The sequence below is a fragment of the Diadema antillarum genome, unplaced genomic scaffold (genome assembly GCF_040938485.1).
Source record: "Diadema antillarum isolate AM-2024a unplaced genomic scaffold, OU_Dant_1.0 seq00000069_RagTag, whole genome shotgun sequence".
Taxonomy (NCBI): Eukaryota; Metazoa; Echinodermata; class Echinoidea; order Diadematoida; family Diadematidae; genus Diadema; species Diadema antillarum.
In genome coordinates, this window is record NW_027271168.1 from 3,036,272 (window position 1) to 3,056,296 (window position 20,025).

At 39.7% G+C, this 20,025-nt stretch overlaps 1 protein-coding gene and 1 long non-coding RNA gene across 2 annotated transcripts; one reads left to right on the forward strand and one right to left on the reverse strand.

The window, feature by feature from the left end:
* Window positions 1–2,612: 2,612 nt before the first annotated feature.
* Window positions 2,613–19,752, reverse strand: LOC139725948 (uncharacterized). The gene is made up of 3 exons (XM_071637031.1): window positions 19,663–19,752; window positions 5,238–5,397; window positions 2,613–3,226 (listed from the first exon to the last, which is right to left on the reverse strand). The coding sequence occupies exons 2-3, from the start codon at window positions 5,381–5,383 to the stop codon at window positions 3,010–3,012; spliced, it is 363 nt and encodes a 120-aa protein (XP_071493132.1). The 5' UTR covers window positions 5,384–5,397; window positions 19,663–19,752; the 3' UTR covers window positions 2,613–3,009.
* On the forward strand, window positions 15,901–19,429 carry LOC139725949 (uncharacterized). Its single transcript, XR_011710576.1, has 3 exons — window positions 15,901–15,979; window positions 18,303–18,481; window positions 19,039–19,429. It is a non-coding gene; the product is annotated as an uncharacterized lncRNA (long non-coding RNA).
* Window positions 19,753–20,025: the final 273 nt, after the last annotated feature.

The following is a 20,025-nucleotide window of genomic DNA, read 5'->3' on the forward strand; positions in this document are numbered from 1 at the left end:
GATGAACATGTATATTTAAAGTAAATAAAGATTTTTTTATACATACAAAAGATATGGAACTTTGACAAAAAGTAACTGCTTGATTTAGCACATATGATATATACTTTACCAGTACATTTTCATATGTTGCACATTGGTAATGCATAATGAAGAGTGTGCAAGTCAATTGCTTTCCATGTGTTAAAGTGAGACACACACAAAAGGCTGTGATAATGGCAATTTTTGCATACAACTGTGATGAGAAGGATAAACCGATATTTCTGCCTTGTTGATGGCGACACCATCTACCATATACGTGCACACAGTGATGAAAACATACCGTGGTAATCAAAAAAATGTTTGACGCACAGGAAGGCACTGATAATGATTCAAAATCATTGATGTATCGGAAGATATTCACACACAGCTTGCAAATGTGATCTGCAAGCTTTTTCTAGCTCATACATCACAATGATATCATTTCTTCTTAACTGGAACTGGCAAGTGACAATTTTGAGAACTAATGTATGCTTATCACAAGTCCAAAACTGATGCTAAATATGGGAGATTTAGAAAAAATAGTGAAATATATAATCATTTACATCCTAGACACTAATTTACTACTAGCATAAAATAACAATACACTGTACCTCGATGGAAGACTACTTTTCATTTCATATTACATGTATTTCATAGGGATTTTTTACAATCTATATTTGATCACTAAAAAACAAGAATGTTTGTCCTCAAAGAACATACAAGCACACACACACACATACACACACATAACTATTCACACTACACAAATATGAGAACACTTGTCATATCCACAAAGCAATACACAGAAGTGACAATACTAGGTCTTTAAGAAAAGCAAAAATTGTAGACTCCTTTGTGACTGGAAATGTGTGGTGATTGTACAGAAAGAAACCAACAAGCATTGTTTCAGGTAAAATAACTGCACTTGATGGATCATAGACAAACTGGTACAGTGGAACGTCATCATGAGGTCAGTACAGTCAAACCTACCATAGCGGCCGCCTGTCTATAGCGGCCATCTGTCTTCAGTGGTTACTGAAAAATCCTCCCCCCCCCCCAAGAAAAGAACTGTTAAAGACCCTGTGTATAGCGGCCACCTGTCTAACGTGGACAGCGGCCTCAAACTTTGTTTCCGGTGGTAGATATTAACCTAACTAGAGGTTACAAAATATTAAAATTACAAGGGGACACTCCGCAATGTGTAACTTTAAAAACAGAGAATCAATCCGAATACAATTTCAGGGTACGAAACTATAACTCATTACCCACATCTTACAGAAAACCCCATTCGATTTGCTTCAGTGGTCAAAGAGAAATGAGGAATGTAGAGTACATGCCAGGAATCTCTTCCCTCCAAGTTCTGTCTATTGTGTTCACATACAAGAGCATCCAAGTGCTAAATTTGGAAGAATCAGACTCATGACATGCTTTACAACAATCCACATTACTCTGTGACCGCTTAACTAAATTAAATGGGGTTTTATGCAAAGAAGAGCTAAGACGTTTTTTTTTTTAAGACCCTGAAGTAGCATTTAGACATGTCAATCAATCATATCAATGCAAAAATCTGATTGTAATTCTTTTTTTTTTTTTTTTTTTTTTGGGAGGGGGGGGGGGGGGACATACTGTAGAATTTATGCATGCCTTCTTTTGTTCTGCTTCCTTGAGCCCCAACTCGTGCATTCTTATGGTGAGCCTGCCATGTCATCATCCTTGTTCATATGTGCAGAGAATTAAAGGACAAGTTCACCTTCATAGACATGTGGGTTGAGAGAATGCAGCAATATTAGTAGAACACATCAGTGAGAGTTTGAGGAAAATCAGACAATCCGTTCAAAAGTTATGAATTTTAGAAGTTTCTGCTCAGTCAAGGCTGGATGAGAAGACTACTATAGCTTGTGATGTCACATGTGTACAACGATATAAAGAAAGAATAAAGAAAATTCAACATATTTTGACTTTTCTCGCATAACAAAAGAACACTTAACTTCTCTCTTTCAGAAGGCAGGGGGAATAATATTACCCTTATCATATGTCAGTAACAAGTTGAAGAAAATGTACCCTTTATTCAAAAAGTGAAGATTTGTGAAATTCTCTTTTTATTTTCTTTACATCATTGTACACATATGACATCATACACTGTAGTAGTCTTCTCGTCCAGCAATGATTCACTTAAAATGCACACAAAATTGATAGTAAGAACTAGAAGTCCCTGTAGAAAATGACTACAAGCTATTATTATTATCATTATCTAAGGCTACATAGATTTGCATACGTGACTTCCTCAAATGTTCCACTGTATTGCATAAAATTTGCAAGCATTATTATTTTTCATATTTTGAACACAATTTCTTGCAGTCTTCTCTTTTTTTCCCCCAAATGTGATAGAATTCAGAGAAGAGAAAGCTTAAGAGACTAAATACTTGATCACAAACTTGCATGGTTACTACAGCATTATACCCTGTATGAAATAATTTGCAATGTACCTCATTTGAATGAGGATATTTTGATATCATTCTCATTTCATGGATTATTCCAGGATAGCATTGGACAACACATTTAAAAGAATACAAAAAAAAAATCACAGTAGCAAATCAAGACAGCTCAAATCACTGATGATCATATTGGAAGCTTGAAAGATATTACCTTCAAAAATAAGGCACCTTATCATGCTTTTTAGAATGTGATCCCTCATTACATTCAGGGTGGACAGAATCAACCATCTGCCATAAAATAGTCCACCTGTTTCGTGGATTATTCCACGATAGCATTGAACAACACATAAAAAAAAACAAATTAAAGCAGCACATCAAGGCAGCTCAAGGCACTTCTGATCATGTTGGAAGCTTGTAATGAATCATTCTCCAGAATAAGGCACCTTATTGGAATGCAGACAATGATCCCTCATCATGCTCAGGGTGGACAGAATTCATCACCCGCCTTTCAAGAGTCCACCTTGAGGTCCAATCAAGCAGTTTGCATGTGGTGTGCTCACATGACGCTACATTTCTCATCCTTCTTCTCCTCAGAGGGAGACCTCTTTGGCAGTGAACCTGAGCTGCTTTGTGAGGAGAGTGACGTCTTTTCCTGCTGATTGATCAGATTCTGGTCTCGCTTGTTCTCCTTGAGGCCGTACTTTTCCCGGATCTTGTTACGATTGGCTGCTCTCTCCGCCTGTCTCTTGCCGTGCTCTTCTTTCCTCTTGGCTCTACACAATGATAGGAAGATGCAAGACTTGATTTAACCCGTTGAGGACGAGTTCCGAGTATACTCGGACAAGTGTCTATGGGTAATGCTTGTTGTAGCAAAATCAGTCTGTCCTCAATGGGATGGGTGTCCGTCAATACCCCAAGTACAAATTGTATTGTTTGCTATACATGTATTAGTATACAAATAGTGAATGGTCATGAGTGTACCGGTAATGGTACAAGATTTCGCACAAGGTGAAAGATAGAGACGCTCTATTCAACGAGGCGAAGGCGAGTTGAATAGTGCGCCTCATCTTTCACCGAGTGCGAAATCTGGTTCCATTGCACGAGTAAAGACCATACACTATTTGTTTTATACAACACCTCGAACGTCAACAGATTTGGTACTCACAGATTCTTGAATTTAGCACAGAAATGGCAACCATTTTCTCAGTAAAAGACGAATGAATAGCCTCACAGTCGCAAGTCACCGTGAACGTACGTATGCGAAATGAAGTTGTTCACAAAAATGAGTGACAAAAGTATGCGCTTGTAATGGTTGAGTGCGCGCGGCACATGTTTGTTTATTGTGACATCACAGCGCGTGCAATGGAACATTTTTCTCAAACGAAATTACACTGCTGACAGCCAGAGCGTACAATGGAACTTTTCACTAAATGTCACGTGATGGGCAATCGACCAATCGGATAGCTACATTCTAAACAGGTGTTGTATAATAGAATATACTTGAGACATGCTCTCTGCAAAATATAGGAATTTTTGTCTCTCTGATTTTTCATTTATTGGGGTTTAAATGTGAATTTTAATGAGTATGCAAAAACAAAAATGACTTGAAATAGACTAGTCGATCACCCAATTTTTTTCAATCACACGTTTGCGCTATCGATTTTTTCTCCCAAATATAGGTCTTGAATGACAGTAATATGCACTGGCACATATAATTTGATTGATACCTCGATATTAAACCGATCGAAATGGAATCCTGATATCATTCGTAAAAATGTATGCCTATAGCTAAAATGTGCACACATCAGTATTGGCACTTATGGAGCAGAACTTATATACATGGAGCACAAGTGCCAAATCTTATAGAGATATAATCTGATTCATTATTTTTTTTTCTTTTCAATTTCACGGGCTATCACAAGTGAATTAGGGTATGGCTGTTTTGTGTGTATGTGTGTATGTGTGTGTGTGTGTGTGTGTGTGTGTGTGTGTGTGTGTGAGTGTGTGTGTGTGTGTGTGTGTGTGTGTGTGTGTGTGTGTGTGTGTGTGTGTTTGTGTGTGTGTGTGTGAGTGTGTATTCTAGCAGTACACAAATTTGATTTCCAGGGTATTGGTACACTTTAAATTCTAGTAAACTGTGCCTTGTTCAATTGACTGGCACGCATACTGTAGTGTTTCCGTTGCAGATCAGCACAGATGTCTAAACAGAACTGTCAATGAACAGAGATTACCTAATCCCCCTAATCCCTGTTGTTTGACCATGACCTTTCTTTGGTTTGAGACACACTACACTTTGATGGACTTTAAGTTTACAATGAGGTCAAGTTTGGTTGGCCTAGTGATGTTGATGAAAGAGTTAACCAAGATAGGGTACATGCCTGGCCATATCAAGGGTTAGAGTAAATGAACAGCTTTCCATTTGTGTTATAATGATATTGATATGGGCAAAAACCTTAAATAAAAAAAAGAAAGAAAGACAAAGTCACAAGGTCATCAAATAGTGTACAGTGTCATGATAACACATACATGTACTGTGCACTCCTGCTATAACGAACATGGTTATAATGAAATTCCGGTTACAGCAAAGTAAAAATTCAGACTGCAGCATTATCCGCTCTTATATTTCTATTGTTCAACTGTTTGGTCAGAATGAAATTTCTATATATAACAAAAGAAAACAGCTGGTCCCATTCGTTATAATGGGAGTCCAATGTACAGTGTAGTCAATTTCTCATTATTTGCTCTTCCTAAAGCCCCTGAAAAAAATTTTAACCCATCTATTACCTCAGTTCTGCATCCTTGGCTTCTTCCTCGGCTGCCTTCACCGGGTCATAGTTACTCTCTTCTTTTTCCTCTTCATCTTTGAAGCCAAAGTCTTCTTTCAACTTGCTGACCTGCTGAGAGAACATAGCCTTCCCTACCATGTCCATCTTGGCTCTTTGTCCTGTAGAGAAACGGGTGATAAAACAGGGAAATATGAACATATGTGAACCTAAACACCGTGGAGACAAATCTTGTGTGGAGACAAATCTTGTGTAACATCAAATGCAATTTGTTAAACCTCTCATTTTCCGGTAACTGATAAAAAATATCATCATTGATGACTAGAAAATATCAATTGCAGTAAATTCCAAGCTCTAAGAGACATAGAAATGGATTATCTCCCTTGGAGTGTGTGATGAAGAAAAAAAAAGAAGAAGAAAGGTCTAGTAAAACAGTTTTGAAAACTCCTGCATTCATCTACTGTTCAAGAATATCAAAGGCTAATATACTGTATACGCTATAATTTTCGCGTACATAAATTTTCACGAATTGCCGCTGTCACACATTTTCGCGAGTGGTTAAATTCGCGATTGGGGGACCAGAGAAAATATGAAGTGGCAAACACAGTGTGAATTTTCAACTTACTAGCAAATAAGAATGATACTAGTTATACACTGCATGAAAAAAACTTACCAAACTCTGCGAACTAGTAAGTTAGAATTCAACATTTTTGAAGTGGTTAAGTCCATCGCGCTAGATTTCTGACGAGTGGTCCCCTTGCGATAATGGATTGGCTCTCTACAGTATTCGTAAGTAGACGTGGACGTGTTACGTAAACAAGCTTAGCCAGTACAGTATGGTCTGTTCGGTAAGCCGTGACATGGTATACTAGTACTGAAATGTTCGTATCATCAAGGCAAGGGAGTCATTTTGGAAGGTAATATTTTCGCGTGTTGTTAATTTCACGAATAGCTCCCGACTTGCGAAATTCACGAAAATAAAACCCCTGCAAAATATATAGCGTATACAGTACCATGTCAATTCACAGTAATTTCAACAGACTGTGTGCCTTTGCACATGTAGAGTATGGTCTAATGAGGGAGAAGTAACATATGTCATTTGGTATATATCCAGCAATGTTTATGACAGAAATGTCATTCTCAACCCTACAAGTAGGATTGTAAAATGTAGATGATCTGCTGACAAGATATATTAAAAGTGGGGAAGGTTGAAACGTGTGAAAATTTGATTCAGCACACTAAACATTTAAATTAGCATTTATCGATTCAACTTTGGCATCCTATTTAGGTCATTACATCTCAAGATCTACATGGTGTGTCCGTACAAGTTGTGGCTGGCCCTTTTGCTTTTGGCTCAAGCATAAATTCTACTCTTGGATTCTATTCACTTAATAACAGAATCTCAACAGCCACAGTGACAATGGCAAAAGTTCTCTTAGTTTAACTTCAAGAACTTTTCGTGAAGTTTGCTTGTCTGTTCACACTGGCAGCTAAACTTCTAGAAGCTTTTGTTCTCCAAGTTAGGGCAACTGGTGTGCATGCTCAACAAAGAAGAAATTGCGCACGTCTGACAGCTAATGATTGGAGTGCACACATAGAGCCCAATTAGCGTGAGCTGCAACGGCACCGCAAATACAATTTAGGCTGGTCATGTGAATCTATTGGCCTGATCCGACTTTAAATTTTCGGTGCTTTTTTCTGTGGCTCTCACCTCTCCACGAACAAACTAGCCCCATGAAGCTGAAGTCTGACATCATTTTACAAAGATTTGTAAAGAGAATAAGTAAACCACGAGTAGCCTAATCTTGTATTCAAAATTACTATTCCACACTGATGGTGTAGGTGGGTACTTGAATAATTGTCAGCAAACTAATGTAAACTTTGCAGGTATTACGGGTTCACTTTCTTCCTGAATTCTGCTGTCCACTAGCCTTTGGGCGCCTTTCGTGCTACAAATTGTAGCATCCCACTGCATCCAGCGCAGACAGCACGCAAGCCAAGCAAAACTGTGGGATTTTCAGAGTGAGTTTGTGAAGAGATTTCGCTCTGTACATGGTATTTTACTGCAATGCTTGCGCACTGTCTGCACATCGGTTGATTAAAACTTGATTTCTGTCAAAAAGTGCTGACGGAATTTTTTCTTCTTTTTATCATGGAGAGTGGACATGTGTGTGTAACAAAAAATCAACGTGCGAAGTTGTGCTCATTTAATCCTGTCAGATGTGAGATTGATGAGAAGTGAAGCGGGGGCCTCATGAGCATGAGTCACAGGGGTCCTTATGACTATGGATGCGTTTGAGCACTCTCCTAAAGCGAACTGTACCGTACCGTACCCGCGCCAGAGGAGCGCTCGAACGCTCCTAAAGTGTACCGTACCGTACTGTACTGAGCCAAAAGTGGACCACTTCCCGATGTGCTCCAAAAGCGTACCAAAAGCGTACCAAAAGTTCTCTGTAAAGCATGCGCGTATCATGGGCATACGTCACAATGCAAAGACATCATTCTCTTTGTTCGGGACATCTTCAAAATAAGTAGCAAGCGCCAGGTGGATGACATTCTTGCTACAAAAATGCGTGACCCTTTCTGAAAATAACTCGTGAGATACGCTTTCTTGACACAGCGCTTGAACGCTTCAAATCTGGCACAGTTCGGTACAGTACGCTTTGGTTCAGTTCGCTTTGGTTCGCTTTAGAGCGCTCGAACGCACCCTATGAGGAAGAGCACCCCTCATGAGCGGAGCAGGTTTCCCGGACTGATGTAGTGGAAAAGGGAGCCAAGGTGACAGACAAGAAAGAGACCTCTCTCCCACGTCGCACTGCTGCCTCCCTGCCTACTAAGTAGATGCTAGAAGTGAGTAGAAGAGGCTGTTAAGTGTTAATAGGTAAAACTAAAAGAAAATGTTGATTACCACACATCTCCTCACTCAAGATAATCGACAACATTAATAAAAATGTCTGTCTGTCAACCTAGATCTATATAATGACATTGACAAACGTTTGCACATAAATCATTAAATGCCCCAAAGCAAGGATACACTAGCCTCAATTTCTTTTACCTTAACGCCTCAAACAGAACAGAAGAAGTACTTTGGATAGTTTTACAGGAAATTTACTTAAACATCAATCAAATGTTACAAATGTAGGGTTGCCGGACACTTTTCAAAACACAATCTTTTTACAGAAATGATACCTTACCTGTGTACACAACAGCGTTCCAACTGCCGAAATTCGTCTTTTTCACGGTAAAATTTCCCCAAAAGCGTAAATTTCCGAGTTAAACTGACACCAGTTTCGCTCCAAATGATTGGAATATTAATTAGATTTCGCGCGTGCATACGTGCTCGAGATCGGTGTTCAGATTTGGCCAATTCACGTGACTTTTGGGCGGAGCTATGTCAGGTAATGATCTTGATCGAAGTCGTTTGTTTACTTTTCTGCAATACTAATTAAGATTAGTTGACATAGTTCGGTACCTACAGTTCACTCCTCATTGTAACCAAGTATTCCAGATCGGCAATTTTCTTCTTTTATACCGACCTTTCTCGTAAACTTATAGCCCATACCGGTGGATGTGAAAATTAATCTTCATTTCGTAGTAGTAACCCAACTGCGAGTCAAACGTGAAGCATGTTCCGGCTGCAGATGTGTGTTGTACACTGTTGAGCGATAGGACTTGGTGATTCGTAAGTGGTGGCTTTGCCCCTAAATTTCAACTTAAAAATGAAGAGCAATTTCAATTTGAATAAGTGCAGATGTTGTTTCGTCGTTGCCGTATTATGACTTGCAAAATTTGGTTCATAAAAAGATCTCTTTCTGTCTAGATCAAGGTTTTTCTTGATTTGGTTAATCGTGAACCCTTCCAGAGTGTGACACCTGATGCTCGGAATGAAGGATTGGGGACTTGTGCGCAAGTGTAAGCGCATTGGTTTATGTGCATCAGCAGTATTAACTACGGACGGGTTTACGATGACCGAATCAAGAAAAATCATCAATATGGTCAGAAAGAACCATATGAAGAACCAAATGTAACACGTCATGAGTTGTTTACAGTTGAACTATATCTGTACGAGCTCAAACTGAAAATTAAATCAAATTTTCAAGTTGAATTTCACGGGCAAAGCTACCACGTACGAAGCACCATATTACTTCGCTGTCAGGCTGGCCGAAGTCAGTTGTGTGCGGGTGAATCGGGTCCGTTGCTCACTGTACCTCCGTCCATCGCATCGGCGTGCTTGTGTTGCGTGCGTGCGTCATTCTTCCGGACTGACTGGCCAGCTAGCTGTGTGTGTAACGAAAGTTTCATTTTTAGTCAACAAGCAAGACGTTCCGTCGTCCAATTTTTCCTCTCTCCTCACCTTCTACTTCCTCCTGACCTATTCCTCTGCTTCCCTTAGTACAAACATGGTTTTGACAGTATCGAGTCTATATTTAGAGTTGTGGTTGCCCCAAGCTAGTACGAGTTGCTCAGTGCTGTTACACAAGCCCCGTACCCCTTTATATTATTCACAAGAAACGACAGATGAAACTGGTGATATGATGGCAACATTAACATTGATTACAGCTAGATGAACTTCGATTTTTTTTAAATCTTGTCACGTGACAAATTAGCACTATACTCCATTTATCTTTCTTCACAAGATAGAAATATGAAACGATAATGGCGATATGAACAGCCTCAATATTTACCCTCGTTGTAGGGAGGTATAATGAAGAACGATTATATTGAAATCTGCACTTATATAGTCATGTAATAAGGCCTTCTATTACTAGTTAAGTATCAGTCTGAAAAATCATAATTTCTGAGTAGGACTTGTGTGACAATTCAACGTTTCATAGTAACCTCCATGGATAACAACCAAAATACACAGCTATGTTTTGATTAAATTGTCCGTGTGTCAGCATTTGGTTATCATTAAAATCAGCATCGCCGATGACTAGGCCTATATACTTGTACATCTAGTTTCACTCTTCACAAAGAACATCTATTAGGAAGACAAGAATATGTTTGTATATGCATGTAATACCGTTTGAATGCACCCTAATTGAAATGTGTTATAACTCTGCCTATAGATGCAAACTAATACACGTCCTTCCGGCTCGCTTGTGACCTGTCATCTCGCCTTGAAGGGTGTGACTTTCAGCCAGGGCCTGACGGCAGCAGGAGTGATGAGGCTACGGAGGGCAGTCCATCCTCCCGCCAGGCGATGAATTCTGGTGCGTCTGTGCTTCCAATGGCAGATCGTCGTGGAAACGCTAATGTGCTGAGATATCTACAGTTTATCCAAAAAATAAATAAATAAATAAATAAAAATATATATATATATATATATATATATATATATATAATGCAAACTGATTTCGCAAAGGATCGGGGAATACTAGTTATACTAATGCGAGTGTACAGCTATTTCCTCCATTTTTGGAACGAAACTTCATTTGTTTTTCACACAATATGCTTATCAAAGCAAAAGAATGTCAATATGGAAAAAAATTCCTTTTATCGCGTATAATGAGTTAATCTCGAATACTATTGTTGTGTATTGGAATCAGGTTCCTATACTACGCTGCAGAATGACTTCTGATACACACATTCACTATTTAAGTATTTAATCAAATCTCTTCTAGTTCTAATAATATATATCATGTATAACTTCGAGCGTCAAATCCCATATACACTTGAAAAGTACGACTCACTCGATACAGCCCCTATTCAAACACACAAAAAATGATCAACATACAATGAAGATGACAATGGGGCGGGGTCTTGAAGTTGAACAGGGATTAGTTTTGGCATGGAGAAGGTATACATCCATTAAGGGGGATTAGACTCAACATCAATTCCAAACAATGAATGGGGGAAGGACAAAATGTTTGGTGTTCATTCATTGTATTGATCTAATGGTCGTAAATCGTGGCTTTGCTACTTGCAGATGAAACAAAAACCCCGCGGTATTAGTGTTTCAAAATACTTCTTAGATGTGAACTATGCATGGATAGAATAACTATTGTAAAATTTAAACTCCGGTATAATCGATGTTATGTAAGTTTGGTCAAACATACAAAATGTGAACAACAGAAAAAGTTTCCAGACTATAAAACCGCCAACAGTTAGTTTAATGAGGAAAAATACTGATATCTCTTTATATTTCAGGTTTTTGCAAAAAATGTTAGGATGATTAGTGTACAACAGACAACACATATGAATCATTATGGGATATCTTAAACGTTTTTAAAATCAAAGTTGGAAGGGTGGAGCTGATCATTCTGACACCGTTAATACAACAGGTGCCGTGCGCGGAGCAGCGTTTCCGATACATTTAGCATGGGATAGCTCAGGCAGGGGACAAAATCATCCCGGTTTTGGCTAGTTTGCAGGCACAAACCCTTGTTAGTCGTAAAGGAGTCTGCGCCAAGACTACTATATGCACCACTTCGGCACTGTCCCATAGGCCCTGTGTTTGGGAGAGGCTGCAGTGCAATGGTGCGTGTATTAGTCTTGGCACATGCAGACTCCTAATACGACCAACAAGGGTTTGTGCTTGCAAACTAGGTTTTGGCTGCATTGAATATGCACTGAAGTCAAGTTCCGTCTTTAACAATGGTTGTTTTGGTTGAAGATTTCTTTGCTTATTTTGTATAATTATCATGACCAGCACATTGAAGCCTAATAACAGGAGCAAGCCATGGTTCCAATAATCTCGAGTGAGCATTGCATGGGACATTGGTGATACAATGTACCAACAAACAATAATACGTGAACTCACGCAGATTTCCCCTCAGAAAGGATACTAGTAACCTCTACTTCATTGTGTACTATGATTCATATGCATCACTTCTATTTGTCAGTGTTTAATATTCCAGCCCTTAATCCATGATTATAAATGGCTATTACATACCAAACATCTTACGTTTGGAATTAGATGGATAGCCCGTACGCGTATTAAACAGTGTTGATCTCTGTTGACCGGAAGATCGTTTTTGTACCTGGTCGTCGGGATAATGTTCCGTCCGTCCGCGGAGAATGCTGCGTCTCGCTTCATTCATACAATCCCCTCTACTCTAGTAAAGGAGGCGGAGGAGAGCCGTGAATGGAAAAAAAAAATACTAAAAACTCCGCAAAGACGGATTTTTTTTTTGTCTTGAATCTATGTACGCGGAAAAATCCGTCTGTCTGGGGGGATTTTGTAAATTGTTTTCCTTGTCTGTTTTTACTTTTACGGTTCTCCTTCAGATAGGAAGGAAGGGATTTCGTGATGCCTCCCCGCCCGGGCCGGAACATAATTCCCGGCAACAACGAACAAGACAGGAACCGATCTTCGGTCAAGCTATTCTATGATCAGAAAACTGCCTGATATAACTTACTATACTGACATAATACACATCACATGACTGTATGAACATCAACGGAATAGAAAACTGAAATGTCTTCTTACCAATTGCATATGCCGCCCAGAACATCTGAATCCCTTCTGATGAAAGCTGCTTGGATCGCTTCAGGTCAGTTCTCTAATATTCGTGGCAAGCGCATGGGAGATACAAAATGGCGTATGTTTGGGAGAGTCCTTGCCTTTATCACTAGCGGGAGAGAGGCCTGATGGGTAATATAAACCAGGGAGGTTTATAAACAATGCCGCTGGAGAGGAAGAGGGAGAGAGAAAGGGGGGGGGGGGGGGGGAGGGGGAAGAGAGAGAGAGAGAGGAAGAGAAGATAACAGACTGATGTGTGAAGAGAGATTGATGACGAGCGAGTGTGTGCAGGAGTGTGCTCCCCCCCCCCCCCTCTCTCTCTCCCCCTCTCCCTCTCTCTCCTTGTGTGTGTGTGTGTGTGTGTGTGTGTGTGTGTGTGTGTGTGAGGTGGTGTGTGTGTGTGTGTGTGTGTGTGTGTGTTTGTTTGTCATGCATGTTAGTGTATGACCGCATCATTGTTCCCGCCTTTTTTCTTATCTCCCAACAGAAGCTAATACATCGCACGGCCTACGAAGCTCATTGAAGCTGACTTGCAGAGGAATACACGCCACTGGTACCGAAGAGCCAAGAGCAACAAGCTAAAGTCACAGACTCTGATTGGCAGAAGGAAGATGTTAGTAATGTGAAGAAAAGAGCCTGCAACAGTCACCTCTCTGCCCACATGAACCTGCAAGCATACGACAATAAATACAGGAACCATGCAGGAACTAACTCCTCGCCTGATCCTACGGGATGAAAAGAGGGCTTGGGCAGGGCCTTGGGGGCAGTTCCCAAGTGCGCTCAACCAAGATTGATGTTGTTTGTTGGTGTATAACCCCCCCCCCCCCTAAAAAAAAACAAAAACAAAAACAAAACAAAACTACAACAACAACAGCAAACACAAAACAAAACAAAACAAAACAAAAACAAAAACAAAACAACAAACAAACAAACAAACAACAACAATAAAAACCGGAATTAGTCACAATTTATGCTTCATGAAAAACAAACTTGATGCACGGTTCTATACCTGCGTATCAGCCAATTTTTGGCCACAGCAACAATTCAGCGTCATACCTCCGCATTTTTGAACTGCTTTATCGCAAACATATTCGCCCGAAATAACATTAAATTATTCTGAAAAAAACCCCGAACAATAATATGCTTCGAAACGGGAATTCAGCGAAAAAACAAACAAACTACAAGACTTATTAGTGACCGTTTTACCATTCTCATTTTCTCGCAAAGACCGAATTCGAAGTGTTTGAATATGAGTCAACGATAATTATTTCGGCTGCTTCGCTTTATACGCGATTAAAATTTGCTAAGCGCGTAAAGAGGAGTATTGGTCATGTACGACAAAACATCCAACAAAAGAACCTGATGAATCAACCGTTTAACTTATCTAGAGTTCGCGAAACGAATTCATCACTCCGAAGTGGTTCAACAAAAGCCGGAAAAAAAGTCGAAGAACAGCAGGTGAACATAAGGACAATAAATAAAATTCTGGAATGAAACAAACAGATAAAAAGCACACGATATCAAGTTTGAAAACGAAGATATATACGAATCTAGCAATAAAGACCAATTCTAAAATACTATTTTGCAAGTTCAAAACAATGTAATCATCAGGGATGTGTATACGCTAACAAGGATTGACCACTACAATGAGACTACGCTGCTTCTATGCGTGCTAACTCACTGTTTCTCATTTCAATATAAAATGTATCCATCTACTACCAAATTATACCGACATGACAAAAGCACACACAATCATACAGAATAATCAACCTTGACCGACATACTGTAAAGTTACCGCAAAAGTTATTTATGTTTATATACGCCGGAAATGTCACTTTCACACAAGACAAATTGCATAGTTCATCTTCAAGATGTTTTTAAGGGTAATTGAAATACACCGTAGTTGTAATATATCAAGACGTTAGAATAATGTATTGAATGTTAATTCTGATGACGAAGAAATCCCAGCAAGAAGCAGGAAATTTCGAACTTCATGTGAAACTCTTCAAACATAATAAAAGCATCGTGTCACTGAAAGCGGATACAACATCATCATTTTACTTATTTCACACCCAACAAGTTAATGCAAAATAGAAGAAACACGTATAGCTTACCAATGTTGGAGGCTTTGAAAAGTTTGATACTGCATATAACGACTTTTGATATGTACGAGGTTAGAGATTTGGTGATCCTATCACGCTGGCGTTCGAGAAGTACTAGTATACTGACTTATGGCATTCCGGCTAGCTTTTCAAGCCCAGGTTATCGCAAAAGACAACATAGTTCCCACGCCAAGGCTACCAGCAGTCGGGTTCAAACAACAGGGGATTACAAAATTTGAAAGAGGCCTTTGTTGTGTGCTTGGGAGGTCAAGTTTATGACCAATTAAGATTGAGCCTAAGCGTCTTAACTTCTTATCGCAATAGAGGCTGGAAAGCCATAGAAAATACGAACACTATGGGCTCAAGGGGTAGCGCAGCTGTAAGCTGCGTATCAATATTGAGTTGAAGTGCTTCAGGTGTATATAAAAGATACATGTAGGCCTACACCCGCCAATGTACAAAATAATTGTCAACATAGATGCATGAGTTATATCACAATACACAATGCACAATCAAATATTTCCGAACATCATACACGAGACACAACACTGAAATAACGCGAGAAATGACATAAAATAATACATGTCTTCACCTTTTATACCGTTGTAGTATGAGTAATCTTTTATTTTCGTTCCAAAAATAATAGTGACAGAAACATAACAGAATCATATGACACAATGAATCATTTTGTATGAAAATTAAGATAACAAGTATGATAGCCCTATAACCTGAAATAAAACGAAATGATTATATAGATAACCATGAACACTAAAAGATATGTTGTTTGAAGGAAAGCATGGATTGTTATCTCTGCAGTACAATTTCTCCTTTTGCTTTCTTCTTCAATTCAATCTTCCTCTTACTAATACTATAGAGCTCACTCTTTCACTGCTGCACAACGCACAATCTACCCCCCACCCCCACCCCCACCCCATCTCTCTCTCCCCCCCTCTCTCTCTCTCTCACCTCTCTCTCGGTTTTGTTTATATTACCCAGGAGGCCTTTCTCCTCCTCGTGATCAAAACAAGGCCATTCTCTGTTTAATGTCCCTCGCCACGCCACGCCACGTAGTATCGCATTGTGAAACAGAAGGCACGCTCTATTCATAGAGTACTGTGACACGCTAAATCTCTTCCTCTCTTCCGCAGAAAAAGGTCCATGTCGCCATGACAGTTGGTAAGAAGACCATTCAATTTTTTAGTCTGTTTATGTTGTATCTATATTCATATTTATGGCAGGTCTTCTAGCAGTAAGTTATGCTGATTAACACTTCTAACAGAAAGGTTTGCAGCTACGGATTAATTCTGCTCTGCCAGTAGAAGAGAGGCAGAGGTGTATCGTGAGTGCGGGATCGAGAGAGAACGAATGTGTTGCACGGCGTGGTTTCTTGATGTCAACGGGAAACTCAGCACAGCTATATTCCATTGGAAGTATCATTTATTCGTATCATATAATGTTCTTTGTACTTATAATATCATGAAGTTTCAATTAACTGTGAAATCCTGATGAAGTTCAAACTCGAATATGAATGAAGTTGGTACGGATTAATTCTGCTCTGCCAGTAGAAGAGAGGCAGAGGTGTATCGTGAGTGCGGGATCGAGAGAGAACGAATGTGTTGCACGGCGTGGTTTCTTGATGTCAACGGGAAACTCAGCACAGCTATATTCCATTGGAAGTATCATTTATTCGTATCATATAATGTTCTTTGTACTTATAATATCATGAAGTTTCAATTAACTGTGAAATCCTGATGAAGTTCAAACTCGAATATGAATGAAGTTGGTACGGATTAATTCTGCTCTGCCAGTAGAAGAGAGGCAGAGGTGTATCGTGAGTGCGGGATCGAGAGAGAACGAATGTGTTGCACGGCGTGGTTTCTTGATGTCAACGGGAAACTCAGCACAGCTATATTCCATTGGAAGTATCATTTATTCGTATCATATAATGTTCTTTGTACTTATAATATCATGAAGTTTCAATTAACTGTGAAATCCTGATGAAGTTCAAACTCGAATATGAATGAAGTTGGTACGGATTAATTCTGCTCTGCCAGTAGAAGAGAGGCAGAGGTGTATCGTGAGTGCGGGATCGAGAGAGAACGAATGTGTTGCACGGCGTGGTTTCTTGATGTCAACGGGAAACTCAGCACAGCTATATTCCATTGGAAGTATCATTTATTCGTATCATATAATGTTCTTTGTACTTATAATATCACGAAGTTTCAATTAACTGTGAAATCCTGATGAAGTTCAAACTCGAATATGAATGAAGTTGGTACCGTATTATACTGGTAATCGTGGTATGCAAATTCGGCAATATGTCACAGGAATATATGCCTACGATTGGAACATCGTAATGAGAGTATAGCTTTACAACCTCAATTCTTTCTAGTTTATTATGGGCTTATGTGATGTTGAGTCTATGTTTATTGCATAAGTAAGCAAAGGTAGGCACATATCAGTTTAATTCAATAACATACATGTCATACTATATAGGCCACGTCCAAGCAGTCACGCACACAGCGCGATCGCTTTACAGCACTGAACATGCCCCCTGTTCATAGAGTACACGTACGCGTACGTACTTAGTATACTGTAAAACATGATATATTCGCGGCATGAATTTTTCGCGAATTGGATCGACAGCCTTTTTCGTGGTATGAAATTTTCGCGAAGTGCCACTGGCGTTCAATGCATATAGTGTAAACAAGGACTTTCGCGTGCATTTTTATTTCGCGAATCTTGGCGCTCGCGAAATTCGCGAAATTAAAGTGCACGCGAAAATTCCTCGTTTTACAGCATAAACCAAACCCGACGTGGTGCGTGGGGATAACACGCGATCAAATACGAGTACCTGCATACAACAGGTACTGCGTTCTTTATAAGCAAGGCAGATGAAAATAGTTTGTTAGATATTTGACAATTAGATCAATTTTGGTTAGAATTCTTAAAGGAGAGATCATTTAAATTGGAATACAGAGTTTACGGTGGGAGCCTTGCATGCTGTCCCGTAGCGTTATGGTAAATGTGTGTAACGTATAGCGTGCGTACGCGTACGCGTGCGCATATGGGGAAAATATATGGCATTATATAATGGATTCAAGAATGTAGCCAATTGGAAGCGCTGAAATGAGTCACGTGTGCGCTCATGATTTTTCTTATACATGCATGCGCAGATGTTACAAGTGCGTCGCGCGCTACTTAGTACGCGCTGTCAATCCTGTAAACAACTTCTAGTTAAACAACTTTTCGTTATTTGGTTATTTGGTTCATTGCATAAGATTACACATTTTTCCCCAGTAAATTTATGTACCTTCATTGTACTTTTTCATATCGTTTTTCTTTTCTCTTTTTTTTCGATATGTAATCTCAAATGTATAATTCACATGGTTATCTCCAATACCCTGATTGGGTGACATGAGATAAATTAAATTGTCATTGTCATTGTCAATTGTCAACTGTCAAATTGTCATTGACCTTTCTCTTAATTCATTTCTAGTTCTGGCTGCCGTGCCATGCCAGCCGGCCTTTCCTTGTGCATAACATGTGTGGCGATGGCCTACGTATATGTGCGGGATTTCCGAGTGCGACGTGCGTAAATGTTTGGGACGAACATCTTCGGACATCTTGACTTTTGAGCGAGTGCTACATGTAGCTGACTGGTATTGACCCACAAAGGTACATGAAAAATTCTGTTAGTTTTCGACCCATTTCATAAATCAAATAATTAGTGGCTCAGATGCAGCTCACTCTCGGGTATTTACAATGTAGTGCAACATGCACTCGGCTTCGCCTCGATCGTGCATGTTTCACAATTGTAAATACCCTTGAGTGCGCTACAACTTCATTGACGCACTCTCACCTGTGTATTATTTGTATAATTATCGTAATTGCCTTGGCCAAAGACTAAACCCCGGAGTTCAGTCGGCGTTAGCTCCGCCTATTAACAGAACCTGCATGACATCATCTCATGAATAAAGGGTTTTTTCCTTTGCGCAAAAATGCGCCAAGGCCCTTGGGGCCCAATCCGAATGGAAAAAATCATAAAAAATATTTTGCAAATGTGGATACATGTTCCTAACGCGTCCTATCAACAGTAAAAATGCTACATTCTTTTTTATGTATAGCTCCTTAACAAAGCAAACAATCTAATAAGTTTCTGAAAAGATAAATAAAGGGGACAAATGTCTGTCATTTCGACTACAAATTGGATTTTTTTGATGTACCGTCGACAGGGCCCCAGCCAAAGAAGTGAAAAGGTGTGGGGCGCCCGCTACTAGGATTACACGGGGCCCCTGGGGAGGGCGGGGCCAGGCATTGCGCAATCACTTTACTCAGCATGGTCATCGATTGAAGGTCAACCGTCAGCATGTACTCGGATATATTTTGGAATATTCTGCGTCTTCCACATCATGTTTAGGCAAGTCTTTCCGTAATAATGATTTACAATGTACAAAGTTTGTCATAACTGCATATCGGGGTAGGAAAGTGAGATGAACGTGTAGAATTTGTGGTAAGTTTATGAGGATTCATTTCATTTTTAATGGCGGCGGATGCAATTTGACCCCTCATTCATTTTGACGTACGCGGGGTTACGAGATGGTGCGGATTGATTAACACGTAATTAAGCGGGTGTCCAATTTCTGAAGGCTATGTCCTTGACGTTCGGCGTCCCTAAGTCAAATGTTTATCCACTCCAAACCAAAATATGAAAAAACACAATTTTGCCACAGCATTGTCAGAAGTCTAGTTTACAAACATAAAACTTCTGAAGTGAAACTTTGCTAAAAGTTCTGTGCAAATTGAGTAAATTTACATCCCCCGCTGAATCAAACTCTCAAAAATAATTTTCCACTTACTTCGGAACACTCAATATGCAAGATCAAGACCAAACACCATGAACACAGCTCACAGCAGCTCACCACCAACAGTACAACACAGCAATGGAGCTCTATAACACTGTAACACTTCCTTAGGAGAGAGCTAGACGAGAGGAGGGTCTAGGAGAAGTCCACAAAATCCGGCGGCTGGTGGTTCACAACAGTGTGAAATCTGTCATTGGCACTTGTTGCTGCCTTTACGTAGTGCACTGTGTGTTGTGTTGTTGAAGATCAGATCTAGAGCGCAAAAAGCGGCCGTGCGCGCACATCTCGCACACATTAATTCAACTGAATTGCATGCCATAATTATGCGTGCAGTCGATTTTCTATGTGAGCGCGCGC

What these genes read in the sequence shown, in the direction of transcription:
- LOC139725948 (XM_071637031.1), bottom strand. Translation starts at nt 5,383, where the DNA reads ATGGACATGGTAGGGAAGGCTATGTTCTCTCAGCAGGTCAGCAAGTTG. An exon ending in GCCAAGGATGCAGAACTGAG is followed by an intron (nt 3,227 to 5,237) that starts GTAATAGATGGG and finishes ATCATTGTGTAG; the next exon opens with AGCCAAGAGGAAAGAAGAGC.